The sequence below is a fragment of the Gopherus flavomarginatus genome, chromosome 17 (genome assembly GCF_025201925.1).
Source record: "Gopherus flavomarginatus isolate rGopFla2 chromosome 17, rGopFla2.mat.asm, whole genome shotgun sequence".
In the NCBI taxonomy this organism is placed as follows: domain Eukaryota; kingdom Metazoa; phylum Chordata; order Testudines; family Testudinidae; genus Gopherus; species Gopherus flavomarginatus.
In genome coordinates, this window is record NC_066633.1 from 25,844,647 (window position 1) to 25,861,637 (window position 16,991).

The 16,991-nt window shown below is 43.6% G+C and overlaps 1 protein-coding gene across 9 annotated transcripts in view; it reads left to right on the top strand.

Annotated features, from left to right (window-relative positions):
* Window positions 1-16,991, top strand: part of FKBP15 (FKBP prolyl isomerase family member 15) — a 108,881-nt gene that overhangs the window by 11,857 nt on the left and 80,033 nt on the right. For 5 of the 9 annotated variants that reach the window (XM_050926468.1, XM_050926471.1, XM_050926472.1 and 2 more), the window contains exon 2: window positions 4,269-4,381. In XM_050926468.1, the coding sequence (XP_050782425.1) occupies window positions 4,269-4,381 (113 nt within the window). Of the gene's footprint in view, window positions 1-4,268; window positions 4,382-4,465; window positions 4,684-16,991 lie in introns of all 9 variants that reach the window. The other 4 variants (XM_050926474.1, XM_050926475.1, XM_050926473.1 and 1 more) reach the window with 2 other exon arrangements.

Here is a 16,991-nt window from a genome sequence, read left to right on the forward strand (position 1 = left end):
CCCGACCCCCCAGAGCGCTGTGCGCACGGCGGCAGGCCTCCAGGGGAGGGGAGAAGGTGAGAGAGGGGCCAGCAGCTCACTGCGCTTGGGCTGGCACTCTGGCCCGGGAGCGCAGACCCCACGGCTTGCCGTGCCGGGAGAGTGGGCCATTTGCCCACCCCATGCGCACGGCTATGCTTCTGCTCCCTGCCCCCACGTGGGGAGCAAAAGGCAGAGGAGAGCAGGCCGGGCTGGGCAGGATTTTTAATGGCATGCTAGGTTGCTGACCCCTGAGTTAGTGGGTCTAAGACCCACTAAATCGACCCCATGAATCAATTGCTCTAGTGTACAGTAAGTGTAGACAAGCCCATATATTAGAAGACCTGCTGCTGCTTCCTTATTTTCAAAAGGAAGTGAAGTCGAGTGGGTGTGATGGTCTTGTGATGAGGTTAAATGTGAGTTTGCAAACGAAGTTAACTTGTGACCCATCTAAGTTTCTCTTCCATTTTTAGTTTTTGTAGATTTTTTTTTTTTTTTTTTAAAAACAAGCTGAACACAAGTCTCCTTTTCCCACAAACTCTCAAGTACAAATAGCAATCACGTTTGTAATATTCTGCTTAGAAGATCGCATGTGCTTTCAGAAAATCACTGCTGTGGGGAACAAGAAATGCTGTTTAAAATCAGTTTCTATTACTGCTTTTCCTGTGGGGAAATATGCCGAGGTGCTACATTTCACAGAGAGCCAGAATAAAGCTTGGGCTCACCCCAGAATTTGTAATAGTGTTAGAAAAACAGTGTACAGAAAAGCATACTGTCGGGCACATGGAGACTGGAATATCTTTGTCAGGAAATCTGTGAGTTTGTTTCCATAGAAGTAGTTTGATTTTATAGACATTCTCTTGGTGGTAGCTGAAACCTCACAATCTGTAACTGAACTTCAGCCGTAATACCATACTCTTAGTTGCAGTTCAGAACAAGCCTTTTGAGTTCTGATCTGATAACGAACGAATATCGCTTTTTTTCTATTATCCATTTAATATGGAAGTTCACTAAAATGAAGGAAGTCCAGCAATGTTTTCTCTCTAAAATGCAGTGTGAAATAAACTTACAGTATAAGCCAAATCTTCTTGACCTTATTAATAGACTCAAGTTCTCAATCTGTTCAGCTTAATAAATATAAGGTTGATTGCAGTTTACAAATCTCTGTGTGGGGAACAAATATTTGATAATGAGCTCTTTAATACAGCAGGCAAAGTTGTAAAGATGCAGTGTCTAGAAGTAGAAACTAGACAAATTCAAACAGGAAATAAGGGGGCAGTTTTTAAATCAAGATTGGTGCTTTTCTAGAAGATATGCTCTGGTTCAAAATTGTTTTGGGGGAATTTCTCTGGCCAATGCTATGCAGGTCAGATTAGATTATCACAATGGTTCCTTCTGCCCTTAGAATCAAAGAATAGGAATGTGATAAAAAGAAAAGAATTGAATGCAACTTTTAGGGCATGAGGGATGTCAAAGAATTCATTAAAATTCTAATCTTATTGCTGGATGATACTTGAGCAGGAAAAAAATACCTTTTGGCCTTCTCTGATGTAAAAAGTTATCAAGGCTGTAAATGTTATAGTTTGCTTTACTATGCTCCTAAACACCCTTTTTTCCTATGTTTCTCAAACTGTGCGTCACAATACCAAATTATACATTAAATCATGAAGTTTCCTTGCTTTGATAGATTTCCCCCCCCCCCCCCCCAAGGAGCAGGAAACAGACTTAAAATATGTAGGGCTTTCATTCATACAATTGAGATGTCAGATGTTAAACTGTAAATGAAATGTACTGGAGGAGGAAAGCATTGCAAGCCTGGACCACAGCAGCATTGTGGAAGAGAAGTACACCTCTATCCCGATGCAACACGAATTTTGATATAACGAGGTAAAGCAGTGGGGAGCCCCAAGCCCTTGAAAGCGCCCCCCGAGCCCTGCTGCTTTACTGCGTTATATCTGAATTCGTGTGGCAGCCCGGGCCCTTTAAATCACTGCCCAGGCCATGCTGCCAGAGCTCCGGCAGTGATTTAAAGGGACTGGGGCTCCCGGCAGTGGCTGGAGTACCGGGCCCTTTAAATCACTGCCGGGGCTCTGGCAGCCAGGCTCAGGCGGTGACTTACAGGGCCAGAGACTCCCGCCGCTGCAGGGAGCCCTAGGCTCTTTAAATCCCCACCTGAGCCCCGCTGCCAGACCTCTGGTGGTGATTTAAAGGGACTGGGGCACCTTGCAGTCGCTGGAGCACTGGGCCCTTTAAATCCCTGCCGGGGAAGCTGGTCCAGTCCGGCACGGCGTACCGGCTCTTGCCAGTACACTGTACCATACCAAAGCTGATATAACATGGTCTCACCTATAAGGCAGTGAGATTTTTTGGGTCCCGAGGACCGCTATATCGGGTAGAGGTATAGTAGTGAAACTGACTAGAGTAGTTCAGTTGTGAAACTTCAAAGTAAACCTATAGTATGAAAGATGCAAAGTAAATTAGATCTACACTCTTCCACCCTTAGGTGGTGGTGGTGGTGGTAATGCAGTCAAGAAAAAACAAGATTTTTAATATTAATTTATTCTATTTTTTAAAGTTATTTCTTGCACACTAGTTTTGTTTGGAAATTGGTGTACATTAACATCTGAAAATGAGACTGTCGTCAAAGACTGAAAGCAGCTGTGTATTAAATTCTTGATACAGTAATAAGTATGCTCACAATTTTTTTAGGGATGAACACTACGAATAATAGGGGTTGCTCACATTACATCATACTAATATTTACTTAACCATAAAAATAAAATCATATCCATTCGATAGTAAGCAGTCTTTAGCTATTATCCAGTGAACTCATAGAACGATAGGATGCAAAGTCCTGCACTTAGGAAGAAAGAATCTCGTGCACCGCTACAGTCTGGGGACCAACTGGCTAAGCAGCAGTTCTGCAGAAAAGGATCTGGAGATTACAGTGGATAAGAAGCTGGATATGAGTCAGCAGTGTACCCTTCTTACCAAGAAGACCAATGGCATATTGGACTGTATTAGTAGGAGCATAGTCAGCAGATCGAGAAAAGTGATTATTCCCCCTCTATTCGGCACTGGTGAGGCCACACCTGGAGTACTGCATCCAGTTTTGGGGGCCCCCCACTACAGAAGGGATGTGAACAAATTGGAGCGAGTCCAGCGGAGAGCAGTGAAAATAAGGGGGCTGGGGCACATGACTTACGAGGAGAGGCTGAAGGAACTGGGGTTATTTAATCTGCAGAAAAGACAAGTGAGGGGGGATTTGATAGCAGCCTTCAACTACCTGAAGGGTGGTTCCAAAGAGGATGGAACTCAGTGGTGGCAGATGACAGAACAAGGAGCAGTGGTCTCAAGTTGGAATGGGGGAGGTCTAGATTGGATATTAGGAAAAACTATTTCACTAGCAGGGTGTTGAAGCACTGGAGTGGGTTCCCTAGGAAAGTGGTGGAATCTCCATCCTTAGAGGTTTTTAAGGCCCAGCTTGACAAAGCCCTGGCTGGGATGATTTAGTTGGCTTTGGTCTTGCTTTGAGCAGGGGATTGGACTAGATGACTTTCTGAGGTCTCTTCCAACCCTAATATTGTATGATTCATTTTGATTCTCTTTATCTAGATTGCTGCTGTTTTGGGTTTATAGCACTCAAAGGAAATGCTCTTAATCTCTTCTCTGCTTTCTTAAAAAACGTGTGTTTAAAAAATGCTTTACATCCTTGTCTATAAATGTCTGCAGTTGGGGGCCCTGGAGTATACCACCGTGCATCCTTGCTAATATGTTGTTCTCTCAATCTTGAGTACTTGTGGCACCTTAGAGACTAATATATAATCTTCCACTCTATACATCTGACGAAATGGGTTTTAGCCCACAAAAACTTATGCCCAAATAAATGTTAGTCTCTGAAGTGCCACAAGTACTCCTTGTTCGTTTTGTGGATACAGACTAACACGGCTACCACTCTGAAGTCAGTCTTGAGTGTGTATTAGGTTTGGGGAAGCATAACAAAATGGATGTTCTCTATAATCCCCACTACAAATAGTAAAATGATTTGTACATCTAAAACTCCAGCTTTTTCCAAATTTAGTGATCAGTTAGACAGTACTGAGCCATTTTAGTTCAATCCAACTGTGGGTCTCTAAAACAACAAATGACACTTTTATCTTGGTATAATTTGAAGTTGGCAACTTCCCTGTTCTTTAAAAATCAAGAAAGAACTGTCCCATAAACAAAATGAATGATTTCTTTTCTCTTAACAGCGCCAGATTGGCCTCTCTCTTTGGATTGGATCAGACAGTATCAATCCATGGAAATGAATTCTTCCAATATACAGCACCAAAACAGCCTAAAAAAGGCCAAGCAGCAGCAAGTAAGTAACTGGTGTGATGAATGTGTGAATTTTAGCAATTTTTATTATTCTGATGCATTCCTCAGTTTCCTCTGGGCTTTGCAGCACTATGCACTGAGTGTGAAGAGAAGGGATGGGACAAAGTGTTAACAGATTGAACATGTGACAGGAAAATCTAGAATATACAGTGGAAACCCCAGTGCCCGGAACATTCACGCTTCGCATCCAAGACCTCAGAGGAAGGAGCTTCACCATCTTACTCTGCTCTCAGGGAAGCAGAGCAAAGGTCCCGAGCTGGAGGACAGTGCTGTTAGGTGGCTGTGGTAAGCGCTAAACTCACAGACACAAGGCTCTCATGTGGGGCTAAGACAAAGGAATAGAGACAGAAAGGAAGCAAAGATGCTTGCTACAGCAATGTAGCTCAAGAGTGCCTTAGAATTTGCTGTGTCTTAACCTTTACTTCTCTGTGTGGACCTCAGGATTTTCAGATTCCTTATCCTAGGCGGCTAACAAATTATTACATTGTTTTGAAAAGACTGCCTGATGTCGCTGCAAATATATACTGAGAGGCATTGCTCTGAGAAAAGGTACAGAACAAGTCTCCTATAGTTGTCTGTCTTGGCTTCCGGGAGCCCTTAAGAGGGATTGCAAGCACCCAGAGTCCCAGTTTTGGAGCTGTGGAGGCCATGGGCCTGCCCCTCTGGAACTGTGTGGAACCTTGGAGTCTGGCACGCTAAAGGAGTCCCTCCCAAGGGATTGGTTACAGGCTGGGGCATAGATCAGACTCTCTGAACCCATGACAACTGGGTTACACACATGAATAGCAAACCCTCTAGGCATGTGTGTTGCTGGCTAGAAAAGAGAACTAAGGCCAACACTAACAGCAAACTAACTTAGTCTTTTAATGAATAACCTACAGCAGCAGACCGGGCCTTTTGTATTTTAAGATGCCTTGGAATTTGCCATGGACTCTTGCAATAAAATAGTGCTCAGGAGTATAAGGTCTCACTTAGTTTCCAGTACTCAAGGTGCTAAAGAGAGTATTGAAAATATTAACTAAATGTAAATAAATTAAAAAATCTCAGGTTGTCTCATAGGTTCAAGCTGTCTGCAAACTCAATCTGACAACTCTGAACTGCCCCAGTTGTCTCAGTGAGCTGATAACTATGAAACTTAGAGCATGTCTACTCTTACTTCTGGAGTGATCGATCCAGCGGGGGTTGATTTGTCGCATCTAGTGAAGACTCAATAAATCGACTGCTGAGCCCTCTCCTGTGAACTCCAGTACTCCACCGGAGCGAGAAGCGTAGGTGGAGTCGACGGGAGGGCATCAGCAGTCGACCTACTGCAGTGATGAAGTAGATCTAAGTACGCAGACTTCAGCTATGTTATTCACGTACCTGAACTTGCATAACTTAGTTTGATTTTCCCACCTCCTTACCCCGACCATGCCGAAGATGGCAATTTAAATTTCAGTGTTAACTCTTTCACTGTTGAGCAGTTCACCAGAAACATCCAGCTAAGGCTTGAATCTTGAAATGCCAGACTATTTTCTGTTTTCTCAGGCCTGGTCTACACTACGAGTTTATATCGAATTTAGCAGCATTAAACCGAATTAACCCTGCACCCGTCCACACAACAAAACCCTTTATATCAATATAAAGGACTCTTAATACTGATATCTGTACTCCTCCCTGACGAGGGGAGTAGTGCGTATTGCCATTTCGGATTAGGGTTAATGTGGCTGCAATTTGACGGTATTGGCCTCTGGGAGCTATCCCACTATGCACCATTAACCGCTCTGGACAGCAATCTGGAGTTGGATGCACTGGCCAGGTAGACAGGAAAAGCCCTGCGAACTTTTGTATTTAATTTCCTGTTTGCCCAGCGTGGAGCACCGATCAGCACAGGTGACCATGCAGTCCCAGAATCAAAAAAGAGCTCCAGCATGGACCGTACGGGAGATACTGAATCTGATCTCTGTATGGGGAGATTAATCTGTTCTACCAGAACTCAGTTCTAAAAAATGAAATGCCAAACCATTTGAAGAAATCTCCAAGGCTATGATAGACAGAGGCCACAGCAAGGACTCAACACAGTGCTGCATGACAAGCGTAACGGAAAGCCAAAGAATCAAATGGATGCTCACGGAGGGAGGGAGGCGGGGACTGAGGACACAAGGTATCCCACAGTCTCCAAAAACTATTTGCATTCTTGGCTGAGCTCCCAATGCCTGAAGGGTCAGAAACATTGTTGCGGCTGGTTCAGGGTATATGTTGTCAATCCATCCCCACCCTGTGAAAGGAAAAGGGAAAAAAAATCATTTGTTACCTTTTTTTCAATGTCACCGCATGTCTACTGGATGCTGCTGGCAGATGCGGTGCTGCAGCGCTATACAGCAGCATCCCCTTGCCTTGCCTTGCGGATGGCAGACTGTACAATAGGACTGTTATCCGTCGTCATCATCTCTTGAGTGCTCCTGGCTGGCCTCAGTGAGGTCGGCCGGGGGCGCCTGGGCAAAAATGGGAATTACTCCCCGTCATTCCCTTCTTTAAGCTTTATCTCCTGAAGATTCAGTCCTGCCTGGAATATCATAGCAGCTGGAGGCTGCCTCTCCGCCCCTCCCTCCCCCCAGTTTTAGCTCAATACAATTAGTGTTTTTTCTTATTCATGCATTCTTTAGTACTTCATCACACAAATGAGGGGATAACTGCCACGGTAGCCTAGGAGTTGTGTGGGAGGAGGGAAGCAACAGATGGGGTTGTTGCAGGGGCACCCCCTAGAATGGCATGCAGCTCATCATTTCTGCAGGATGTCTGGGGCTCTGACCCGGAGCAGCTGTTGGCCTCTCTAGTTCTTTAGTAGACTTGCCTGATATTCTAGGCAGGACTGACTCTACCTTTAGAGAAAACGTAAAGAAGGGAATGACCTGGGGAGTCATTCCCATTTTTGTCCATGTGCCCGTGGCTGACTTCACCAAGGCCAGCCAGGAGCACCCATGACAGCAGTAGACAGTACAGTATGACTGGTAACAGTCTGATAACTTGCAAAGGCAAGAGGATACTGCTGTGTAACACTGCAGTACCACGTCGGTCAGCAGCATCCAGCAGACATATCGTGACAGTGAAAAAAGGCTGAACGGGATCCATGGTTGCCGTGCTATGGCGTCTGCCAGGGCAATCCAGGGAAAAGGGCGCAAAGTGATTGTCTGCCATAGCTTTCACGGAGGGAGGATTGACTGATGACATTTACCCGGAATCACCCATGACACTGCTTTTGCCTCCTCATACATTGTGATCTCAACCCTGAATTCCAATGAGCGGGGGAGACTGTGGGAACTATGGGATAGCTACCCACAGTGCAACGCTCCAGAAATTGACGCTCACCTCGGTACGTGGATGCACACTGCTGAATTAATGTTCTTAGTGTGGCCGCGTGCACTCGACTTTATACAATCTGTTTCCAAATACCGGTTTCTGTAAAATCGGAAAAATCCCGTAGTGTAGACATACCCTCAGTTACCAAATGCCAAAATTTCAACACCTTCTCTTGACAACTTTGCATGGTTCTGAACTGTCAAAGATAAGGAGGTGTTAGTACCGTTTATATAAGGCGCTGGTGAGACCCCACCTGAAATACTGTGTGCAGTTCTGGTCTCCCATGTTTAAGAAGGATGAATTCAAACTGGAACAGGTTCAGAGATGGGCTACTAGGATGATCCGAGGAATGGAAAACCTGTCATATGAAAGGAGACTCAAAGAGCTTGGCTTGTTTAGTCTAGCCAAAAGAAGGCTGAGGGGGGATATGCTTGCTCTTTATAAATATATCAGAGGGATTAATATTAGGGAGGGAGAGGAATTATTTAAGCTTAGTACCAATGTAGACACAAGAACGAATGGGTATAAACTGGACACTAGGAAGTTTAGACTTGAAATTAGATGAAGGTTTCTTACCATTAGAGGAGTGAAGTTCTGGAACAGCCTTCCAAGGGGAGTAGTGGGGGCAAAAGACATATCTGGCTTTAAGATTAAGCTTGATAAGTTTATGGAAGGGATGGTATGATGGAAGAGCCTAATTTTGGCAATTGATCTTTGATTATCAGCAGATAAGTATGCCCAGTGGTGGTTGATGGGATGTTGGATGGGATGGGATCTGAGTTACTGCAGAGAATTCTTTCCTGAGTGCTGGCTGGTGAGTCTTGCCCACATGCTCAGGGTTTAGCTGATCGCCATATTTGGGGTCGGGAAGGAATTTTCCTCCAGGGCAGATTGGCAGAGGCCCTGGAGGTTTTTTGCCTTCCCCTGCAGTGTTGGGCATGGGTCACTTGCTGGTGGATTCTCTGCAGCTTGAGGTCTTCAGACCACCATTTAAAGACTTCAATAACTTAGGCATAGGTTAGGGGTTTGTTATAGAAGTGAATGGGTAGGGTTCTGTGGCCTGCTTTGTGCAGGGGGTCAGACTAGATGATCACATTGGTCCCTTCTGACCCTAGAATCTATGAATCTATAATACATAAATCTGCTTGATGCAGATTGAGGCCTAGGCCAGAGAACAGTGTCCTCATAGACTCATAGACTCTAGGACTGGAAGGGACCTCGAGAGGTCATCGAGTCCAGTCCCCTGCCCTCACGGCAGGACCAAACACTGTCTAGACCATCCCTAATAGACATTTATCTAACCTACTCTTAAATATCTCCAGAGATGGAGATTCCACAACTTCCCTAGGCAATCTATTCCAGTGTTTAACTACCCTGACAGTTAGGAACTTTTTCCTAATGTCCAATCTAAATCTCCCTTGCTGCAGTTTAAGCCCATTGCTTCTTGTTCTATCATTGGAGGCTAAGGTGAACAAGTTTTCTCCCTCCTCCTGATGACACCCTTTTAGATACCTGAAAACTGCTATCATGTCCCCTCTCAGTCTTCTCTTTTCCAAACTAAACAAACCCAGTTCCTTCAGCCTTCCTTCATAGGTCATGTTCTCAAGACCTTTAATCATTCTTGTTGCTCTTCTCTGGACCCTCTCCAATTTCTCCACATCCTTCCTGAAATGCGGTGCCCAGAACTGGACACAATACTCCAGTTGAGGCCTAACCAGCGCAGAGTAAAGTGGAAGAATGACTTCTCGGGTCTTGTTTACAACACACCTGTTTAATGCATCCCAGAATCATGTTTGCTTTTTTTGCACCAGTATCACACCGTTGACTCATATTAAGCTTGTGGTCCACTATGACCCCTAGATCTCTTTCTGCCATACTCCTTCCTAGACAGTCTCTTCCCATTCTGTATGTGTGAAACTGATTGTTCCTTCCTAAGTGGAGCACTTTGCATTTATCTTTATTGAACTTCATCCTGTTTACCTCAGACCATTTCTCCAATTTGTCCAGATTGTTTTGAATTTTGACCCTGTCCTCCAAAGCAGCTGCAATCCCTCCCAGTTTGGTATCGTCCGCAAACTTAATAAGCGTACTTTCTATGCCAACATCTAAATCGTTGATGAAGATATTGAACAGAACCGGTCCCAAAACAGACCCCTGCGGAACCCCACTTGTTATACCTTTCCAGCAGGATTGGGAGCCATTAACAACTACTCTCTGAGTACGGTTATCCAGCCAGTTACGCACCCACCTTATAGTAGCCCCATCTAAACTGTACTTTCCTAGCTTATCTATAAGAATATCATGCGAGACTGTATCAAATGCCTTACTAAAGTCTAGGTATATCACTTTATCACTATATCATGCTGCCTAATGCCAATAATTGCTGCTGTCAGCTGATATGTAATGAGTTGCTTCAAGATGGCCCAAATCTGTGTTTCAATGGCTCTTTGCAGCCCTCTAACTTTGTGTCGCATTCTCCATTATAAACTTTTAAGGCATCTATAATTCTGCTTAGCTTGCTGTTGGGAAATCCTTTTCTTGGTAGCAAATGTGGATAGCTTTGTTTCCATTAGTTTATCTCTATTGGTTGGGTAGCTTCTAGTAAAAACATAAGATGTTTTGAGGCATTAAAAGTGCCTGAAATAGCTGAATTATTAAAAGGTGCACATATTTTACTATGCATGTGTCTTTGCACTGGCCATGCTGAAGGTCATGTTTGTTCTTCTAACTAGGCTGGGTATTAAAATGAGCTCTGCTTTTTGAGGTCCAGAAAACCCTGTCTTGTTATATTTCAATATCCTGCCTGATCAGCTAAATCATGTAGAGCATCAGGGTGTGCATGCTCATCAAGTTAGTGTCCTGTCCACCAGAAATATGAGGTTCTAATTTCCTTATCAGAGAGCAGCAGGCCTATTTACTTTAAGGTGCATGTTCTTGTTTTAAATCACTTCAATTTTTGATGGGACCAAAATGTGTATGCTAAGGACCAGATATTTAAATGTATCCAACGCCTATTGACATCAGTGGGAGTTAAGCACTGTGATAGTTGGGCCTACAAATTTATTCTAATTGTGAATTTAATTGTAAAAAGTAGTTCATAAGATGTCACAATAACCTGCAAGAACACATGTTGATGGGAAAAGTTGCGAAAGGGAGACTCAGAGACTTTAAGGTCAGAAGGGACCATTATGATTGTCTGGTCTGACCTCCTGCACAACACAGGCCACAGAATCTCACCCACCAAATCCTGTAATAAACCCCTAACCTATGTCTGAATTACTGAAGTCCTCAAATCATGGTTTAAAGACTTCAAGGTGCAGAGAATTCTCCAGCAAGTGACTCCCATGCTGTAGAGGAAGGTGACAAGCCTCCAGGGTCTCTGCCAATCTGCCCTGGAGGAAAATTCCAAATATAGTGATCAGCTAAACCCAGAGCATGTGGGCAAGACTCACCAGCCAGACACCTGGGAAAGAATTCTCTGTAGTAACTCAGATCCCACCCCATCTAACATCCCATCACAGGCCATTGGGCATATTTACTGCTAATAGTAAAAGATCAATTAATTGCCAAAATTAGGCTATCCCATCATACTGTCCCCTCCATAAATTTATCAAGCTTAATCTTGAATATGTCTTTTGCCCCTCATGTTTCCCTTGGAAGGCTGTTCCAGAACTTCACTCCTCTGGTGGTTAGAATCCTTTGTCTAATTTCAAGTATAAACTTTCGGATGGCCAGTTTATATCCATTTGTTCTTGTGTCCACATTGGTACTGAGCTTAAGTAATTCCTCTCCTTCCTTGTTATTTATCCCTCTGATATATTTATAGAGAGCAATCATATTTCCCCTTAGCCTTCTTTTGGTTAGGCTAAACAAGCCAAGCTCTTTGAGTTTCATAAAACAGATTTTCCATTCCTCAGGTCATCCTAGTAGCCCTTCTCTGTACCTGTTCCAGTTTGAATTCATCCTTCTTAAACATAGGAGACCATTATTGCGCACAGTATTCCAGATGAGGTCTCACCAGTACCTTGTATAATGGTACTAACACCTCCTTATCTCTACTGAAAATACCTCATCTGATACATCCCAAGATCCATTAGCTTTTTTCACGGCCGTATCACATTGGCGGCTCATAGTCCTCCTTTGATCAATACTTTGAGGTCTTTCTCCTCATCTGTACTTCCAACTGATGCGTCCCCAGTTTATAACAAAAATTCTTATTAATCCCTAAATGCATGACCTTGCACTTTTCACTATTAAATTTCATCCTATTTCTATTACTCCAGTTTACAAGGTCATCCAGATCTTCCTGTATGATATTCCGGTCCTTCTCTGTATTGACAATACCTCCCAGCTTTGTTTCATCTGCAAACTTTATTAGCACACACCCATGTTTCGTGCCGAGGTTAGTAATAAAAAGATTAAATAAGACTGGTCCCAAAACTGATCCCTGAGGAACTCCACTAGTAACCTCCCTCCAGCCTGACAGCTCACCTTTCCATGTGAGCCGTTGTAGTCTCCCCTTTAACCAGTTCCTTATCCACCTTTCAGTTTTCATATTGATCCCCATCTTTTCCAATTTAACTAATAATTTCCCATGTGGAACCCTATCAAATGCCTTACTGAAATTGAGGTAAATTAGATCCTTGCATTTCCTTTGTCTAAAAAATCTGTTACCTTCTTTCTCAAAGGAGATCAGGTTGGTTTGGCACAACCTACCTTTTGTAAAACCATGTTGTATTTTGTCCCAATTACCATTGACCTCAGTGTCCTTAGCTACTTTCTCTTTCAAAATTTTTTTCCAAGACCTTGCATACTACAGATGTCAAACTAACAGGCCTGTAGTTACCTGGATCACTTTTTTTTTTTCCTTTCTTAAAAATAGGAACTGTGTTAGCAATTTTCCAGTCATACTGTTCAACCCCTGAGTTTACAGATTCATTAAAAATTCTTGCTAATGGGCTTGCAATTTCATGTGCCAGTTCCTTTAATATTCTTGGATGCAGATTATCTGGGCCCTCCCGATTTAGTTCATTAAGCTGTTCGAGTTTGGCTTCTACCTCAGATATAGTAATATCTACCTCCATATCCTCATTCCCATTTGTCATCCTGTCATTATTCCTAAACTCATCATTAGCCTCATTAAAAGCTGAGGCAAAATATTTGTTAGATATTGGGCCATGTCTTGATTATCCTTAACCTCCACTCCATCCTCAGTGTTTAGCAGTCCCAGTTTTTCTTTCTTTTTCTTCTTATTTATATGGCTATAGAACCTTTTTACTATTTGTTTTAATTTCCTTTGCAAGATCCAACTCTACATGGCTTTTAGCCTTTCTCACTTTACCCTACATTATCTGACCTCAGTAAGGTAGCTTTCCTTTCTGATCCCTCCCATCTTCCATTCCTTGTAGGCTTTCTGCTTTTTCTTAATCACCTCTCTGAGATGCTTGCTTATCCAGCTTGGTCTACAACTCTTGCCTATGAATTTTTTTTCCCCTTTCTTGGGATGCAGGCTTCTGATCGTTTCTGCAACTTTGACTTGAAGTAATTCCAGCCTCCTCTGCCTTTAAATCCACAAATTCTTCAGTCCAATCTACTTCCCTAACTAATTTTCTTAATTTTTTTAAAGGTAGTCCTTTTGAAATCAAAAACCTTAGTCACAGATCTATTTTTGTTAATCCTTTCATTCAGTTTGAACTGAAGTAGCTCATGATCACTTGAAAGGTTGTCCCCTGCAACCATTTCTTCTAATGGTCCTCACTACTCACCAAAACCAAATCTAAAATGTCATCCCCTCTTGTTGATTCAGCAACTACTTGGTGAAGAAATCCATCTGCTATCGCATCTAGGAAAATCTGAGCCCTATTATTATTACTAGCACTTGTCCTCCAGTCTATATCTGGGAAATTAAAGTCTCCCATGATCACACAATTCCCATTAGTATTTACTTCATTAAAAAAATTGAAGAGGTCTCTATCCATATCCAGATCAGATCCTGGTGGTCGACAGTGCTTGGGGTGTACTATCCCGGGGAGGCTCTAATAGCTTTCTTCCCAGTGTCATTTTTGCCCAGACAGACTCTCTTATCCATTCCATCCCTTCTTATTTTTTTAGTCTATGCATCATTGCTATACAATGCTACTCCACCACCTTTACCTTTTATTTCTGTCTTTCATAAACAGCACATACCTTTCAATATCTGTACTCTAGTCATGACTACTGTTCCACCATGTTTCTGTTATCTCTACAATATCTGGTTTCACTTCCTGCACCAGTAGCTCTAGTTTTTAGTTACTTAGGTTCCTCGCATTGGTATACAAACATTTTAATTTTTGCTGTTTGGCCTCGCTCACATTCTTTACCCGATTAGGCGCGGACATTCTACCGCCAGTATTACCTATTAGACTAGTATCTGCAGTACCCTTCCTCCTTTTGTCCATTCTCCTACCCGCAGTTGTACCCTTTCTTACTTCATTTTCTTCTCTCTCAATGTTAAAATCCAGCATGGCGATTTACCTGAACATCTCCCCCAAATTCCTAGTTTAAAGGTCTCCTAATCAGTTGTGCCAGCCCCCGTCCTAGAAGTCTATTTCGCTCCCTACTCAGGTTAAATCCATCCTGAGAGAACAATCCTCTGTCCATGAATGCCTCCCAGTGGCCAGACATTCCAAAGCCCTCCTTAAAGCACTGCTGCCTGAGCCATTTGTTGATCATCATCCTCATCCTCATCTTGTCACCTTTTGTTGCCCTTCTCTAGGAACAGGTAGAATCTCACTGAAGATCACCTTAGGCTCAGTTTCCTTAAACATCTTCTCCAACCTGGCATAGTCTCCCTTGATATGTCTAGATTCTTGCTAGAATGTATCAATTTGTTCCCACGTGAAAGACAGTCAGTGGATTCTTTTTGTTCCCATTAGGATCCTCTTCAGCCTCAGGTTCACATCCTGTGTCCTTAGCACCCAGCAGACAGCACACCCTTCTGCTCTCTGGATCTGCTGTTACAGGCCTATCTGTTTTTCCCAGTAAGGAGTCCCCAATCATGTAGACCTGCCTTTTCCTGGAGATGGCGCGATTCTCCGGTCTATCCCCTATTTCCTTTGGCTGCAAGTCCTCTCAATTCCTATTCTCCCTTGCAATCCTCTGCGACCCATCCTGTATCCTCTTGGGGCTCATATTTGTTGTTATCATCTCGATTGACTCTTCCCCTTTTCCTATAGGACTAACCGCTCTTCTCTTCTTCCTTGCTGTCCCACCTTCAGTGACCACCTGCTGTACCCCTTCTTCGTTTTCCAACTCTGCAAACCTGTTCCTGAGCTCTATTTCTCCTTCACTAGCCCGTCTTTTTTTCTCTGCCTGGTTCTCTTAGTCACATGCTTCCACTGTCCATTTTCTTCGCCCAGCAGTCTCCCCTCAGAGTTCTTTGGTCCTGCTTCCATCTGCAAGTCTGAGCTTTTCTCTTCAGACTCCTCATGTCTTTGCTCCATCATCTGCTTGAACCACCTTCTAAGCTCAACCAGAGTTTCCACTTACATCTCCAATCCTCAATCTTTTCTTCCATCAACTCTATCAGGTGGCACTTCTTGCAGATGAAACACTTTTCAGGTACCCCCTCCAAGATCATATACATACTGCAAATTCCACATCCAGTCATCTTCATTGTGTCCTCCACTGCTTGGGTCATTACCACTGGTGCCTCTGTATCTGTCATAGCCTTCCCACCTAAGTCCTGTTAGTCTGGGAAACACAAACCAAGCCAAAACACCACCACCCACAGCAAAACAAACCTGCAACGAGCACCACAACACTGCCAGAACACCACACACTTCCTTCACTAGCCTGTCTGTTCCTCTGCCTTGTTCTCCTAGTCTTCCCCCCACCCCCAGCTCCCCTTGCAAACTCCCTCCCAAACTCCCTTGTTTACAGTTCTGTTTGCTGGCTCCTGTGCCACTGCAACTGTCTGAATTAGTCCAAACAAAAAGTTCTATTGTGTTAAGATCATGCTAGGTAAGTAGACAAGAAAAGTGTGGAACCATAAGTTAGTGAGCTGAAATTGGTGTGTTGGAAACTAGGCCCAATTGGTGGATAAAATAATAAAAGGATGGGCTGTTCCGCCCATCACTCCCTTTCTGGTTCCATAAAGAGACTTTGGGGGAAAAAGTTGGCTCTTGCAGCAAGCTTCACCCTCATGGCTGCCAACTGATCCTGAAAGTTGTCCTGACTACACGGGGCCAAAAGAGTGAGGGAGCCAGATGGCATTGCAACCTCCACATGCTGACATCCCAAAAACCCATGGGATGTGAGAGAGACTTCCTCCCCAGCCCACTACTCCCCTTATTTCTTGTCTTTCCTAGCTCTCTACTTTTTTCTTCTGTCTAATGAGTCTGGTTTAGCCAGCTATGACTGAATATTTTGTGACACTTCTGTTAGCTTGTGACCAGAGAGGGAATGAAAGGCAGTGCTCTAAACAGCCCAATGCTGGTACAAGTTTATCAAGTCTCTGAGTAGCTCATCAGACCATGTGGTTGACCTGAACAGTGACTCCTCACTTAAAGTCGTCCTGGTTTGTTGTTTTGTTACATTGCTGATCAATTAGAGAACATGCTCGTTTAAAGTTGTGCAAAGCTCCCTTATAACATCCTTTGGCAGCCACCTGCTTTGTCCTCTGCTTGCAGGAAGAGCAGCTGGTTAGAGCTAGCTGGTGGGGGCTTGAAACCAGGGTGGACTGGCAGCCCCCCATCAGCTCCCCGTTCCTCTAAGTTCCCTGTGCGGCAGGCACCCAGCAGGCTATCAATTGCCAGCAGTTCAGCTGTCCTTAAAGGGGCAATGCGCCCCTCTCTCTCTCTCTCTCTCTCTCTCTGTCTGCCATGATGTCTTCCCTCCCTCCATTTGTGCTGCCTTGTAGATTGTGAGGCTACATTAACAACGAGTTGATCCTTGAGGGCTCAGCTGATTGCTAGTTCATCATTTAGCAGTAAGGCATTCCCTGGGAAATATCACATTCTCTGACTTCACCACCTCAACCAAGCTTCACAATCATCATTGCTGTGTACCAGTATTAAACTGTTTGTTTAAAACGTAGTGTGTGTGTGTGTGTGTGTGTGTGTGTGTGTGTAATAGTCTTTTGTCTAGTGAAATTTTTTTTTCCCTGGAACCTAACCCCATCTATTTTACATTAATTCTTATGGGGAAATTGGATTCACTTAACATCATTTTGCTTAGAGTTGCATTTTTTTAGGAACATATCTACAACGTTAAGT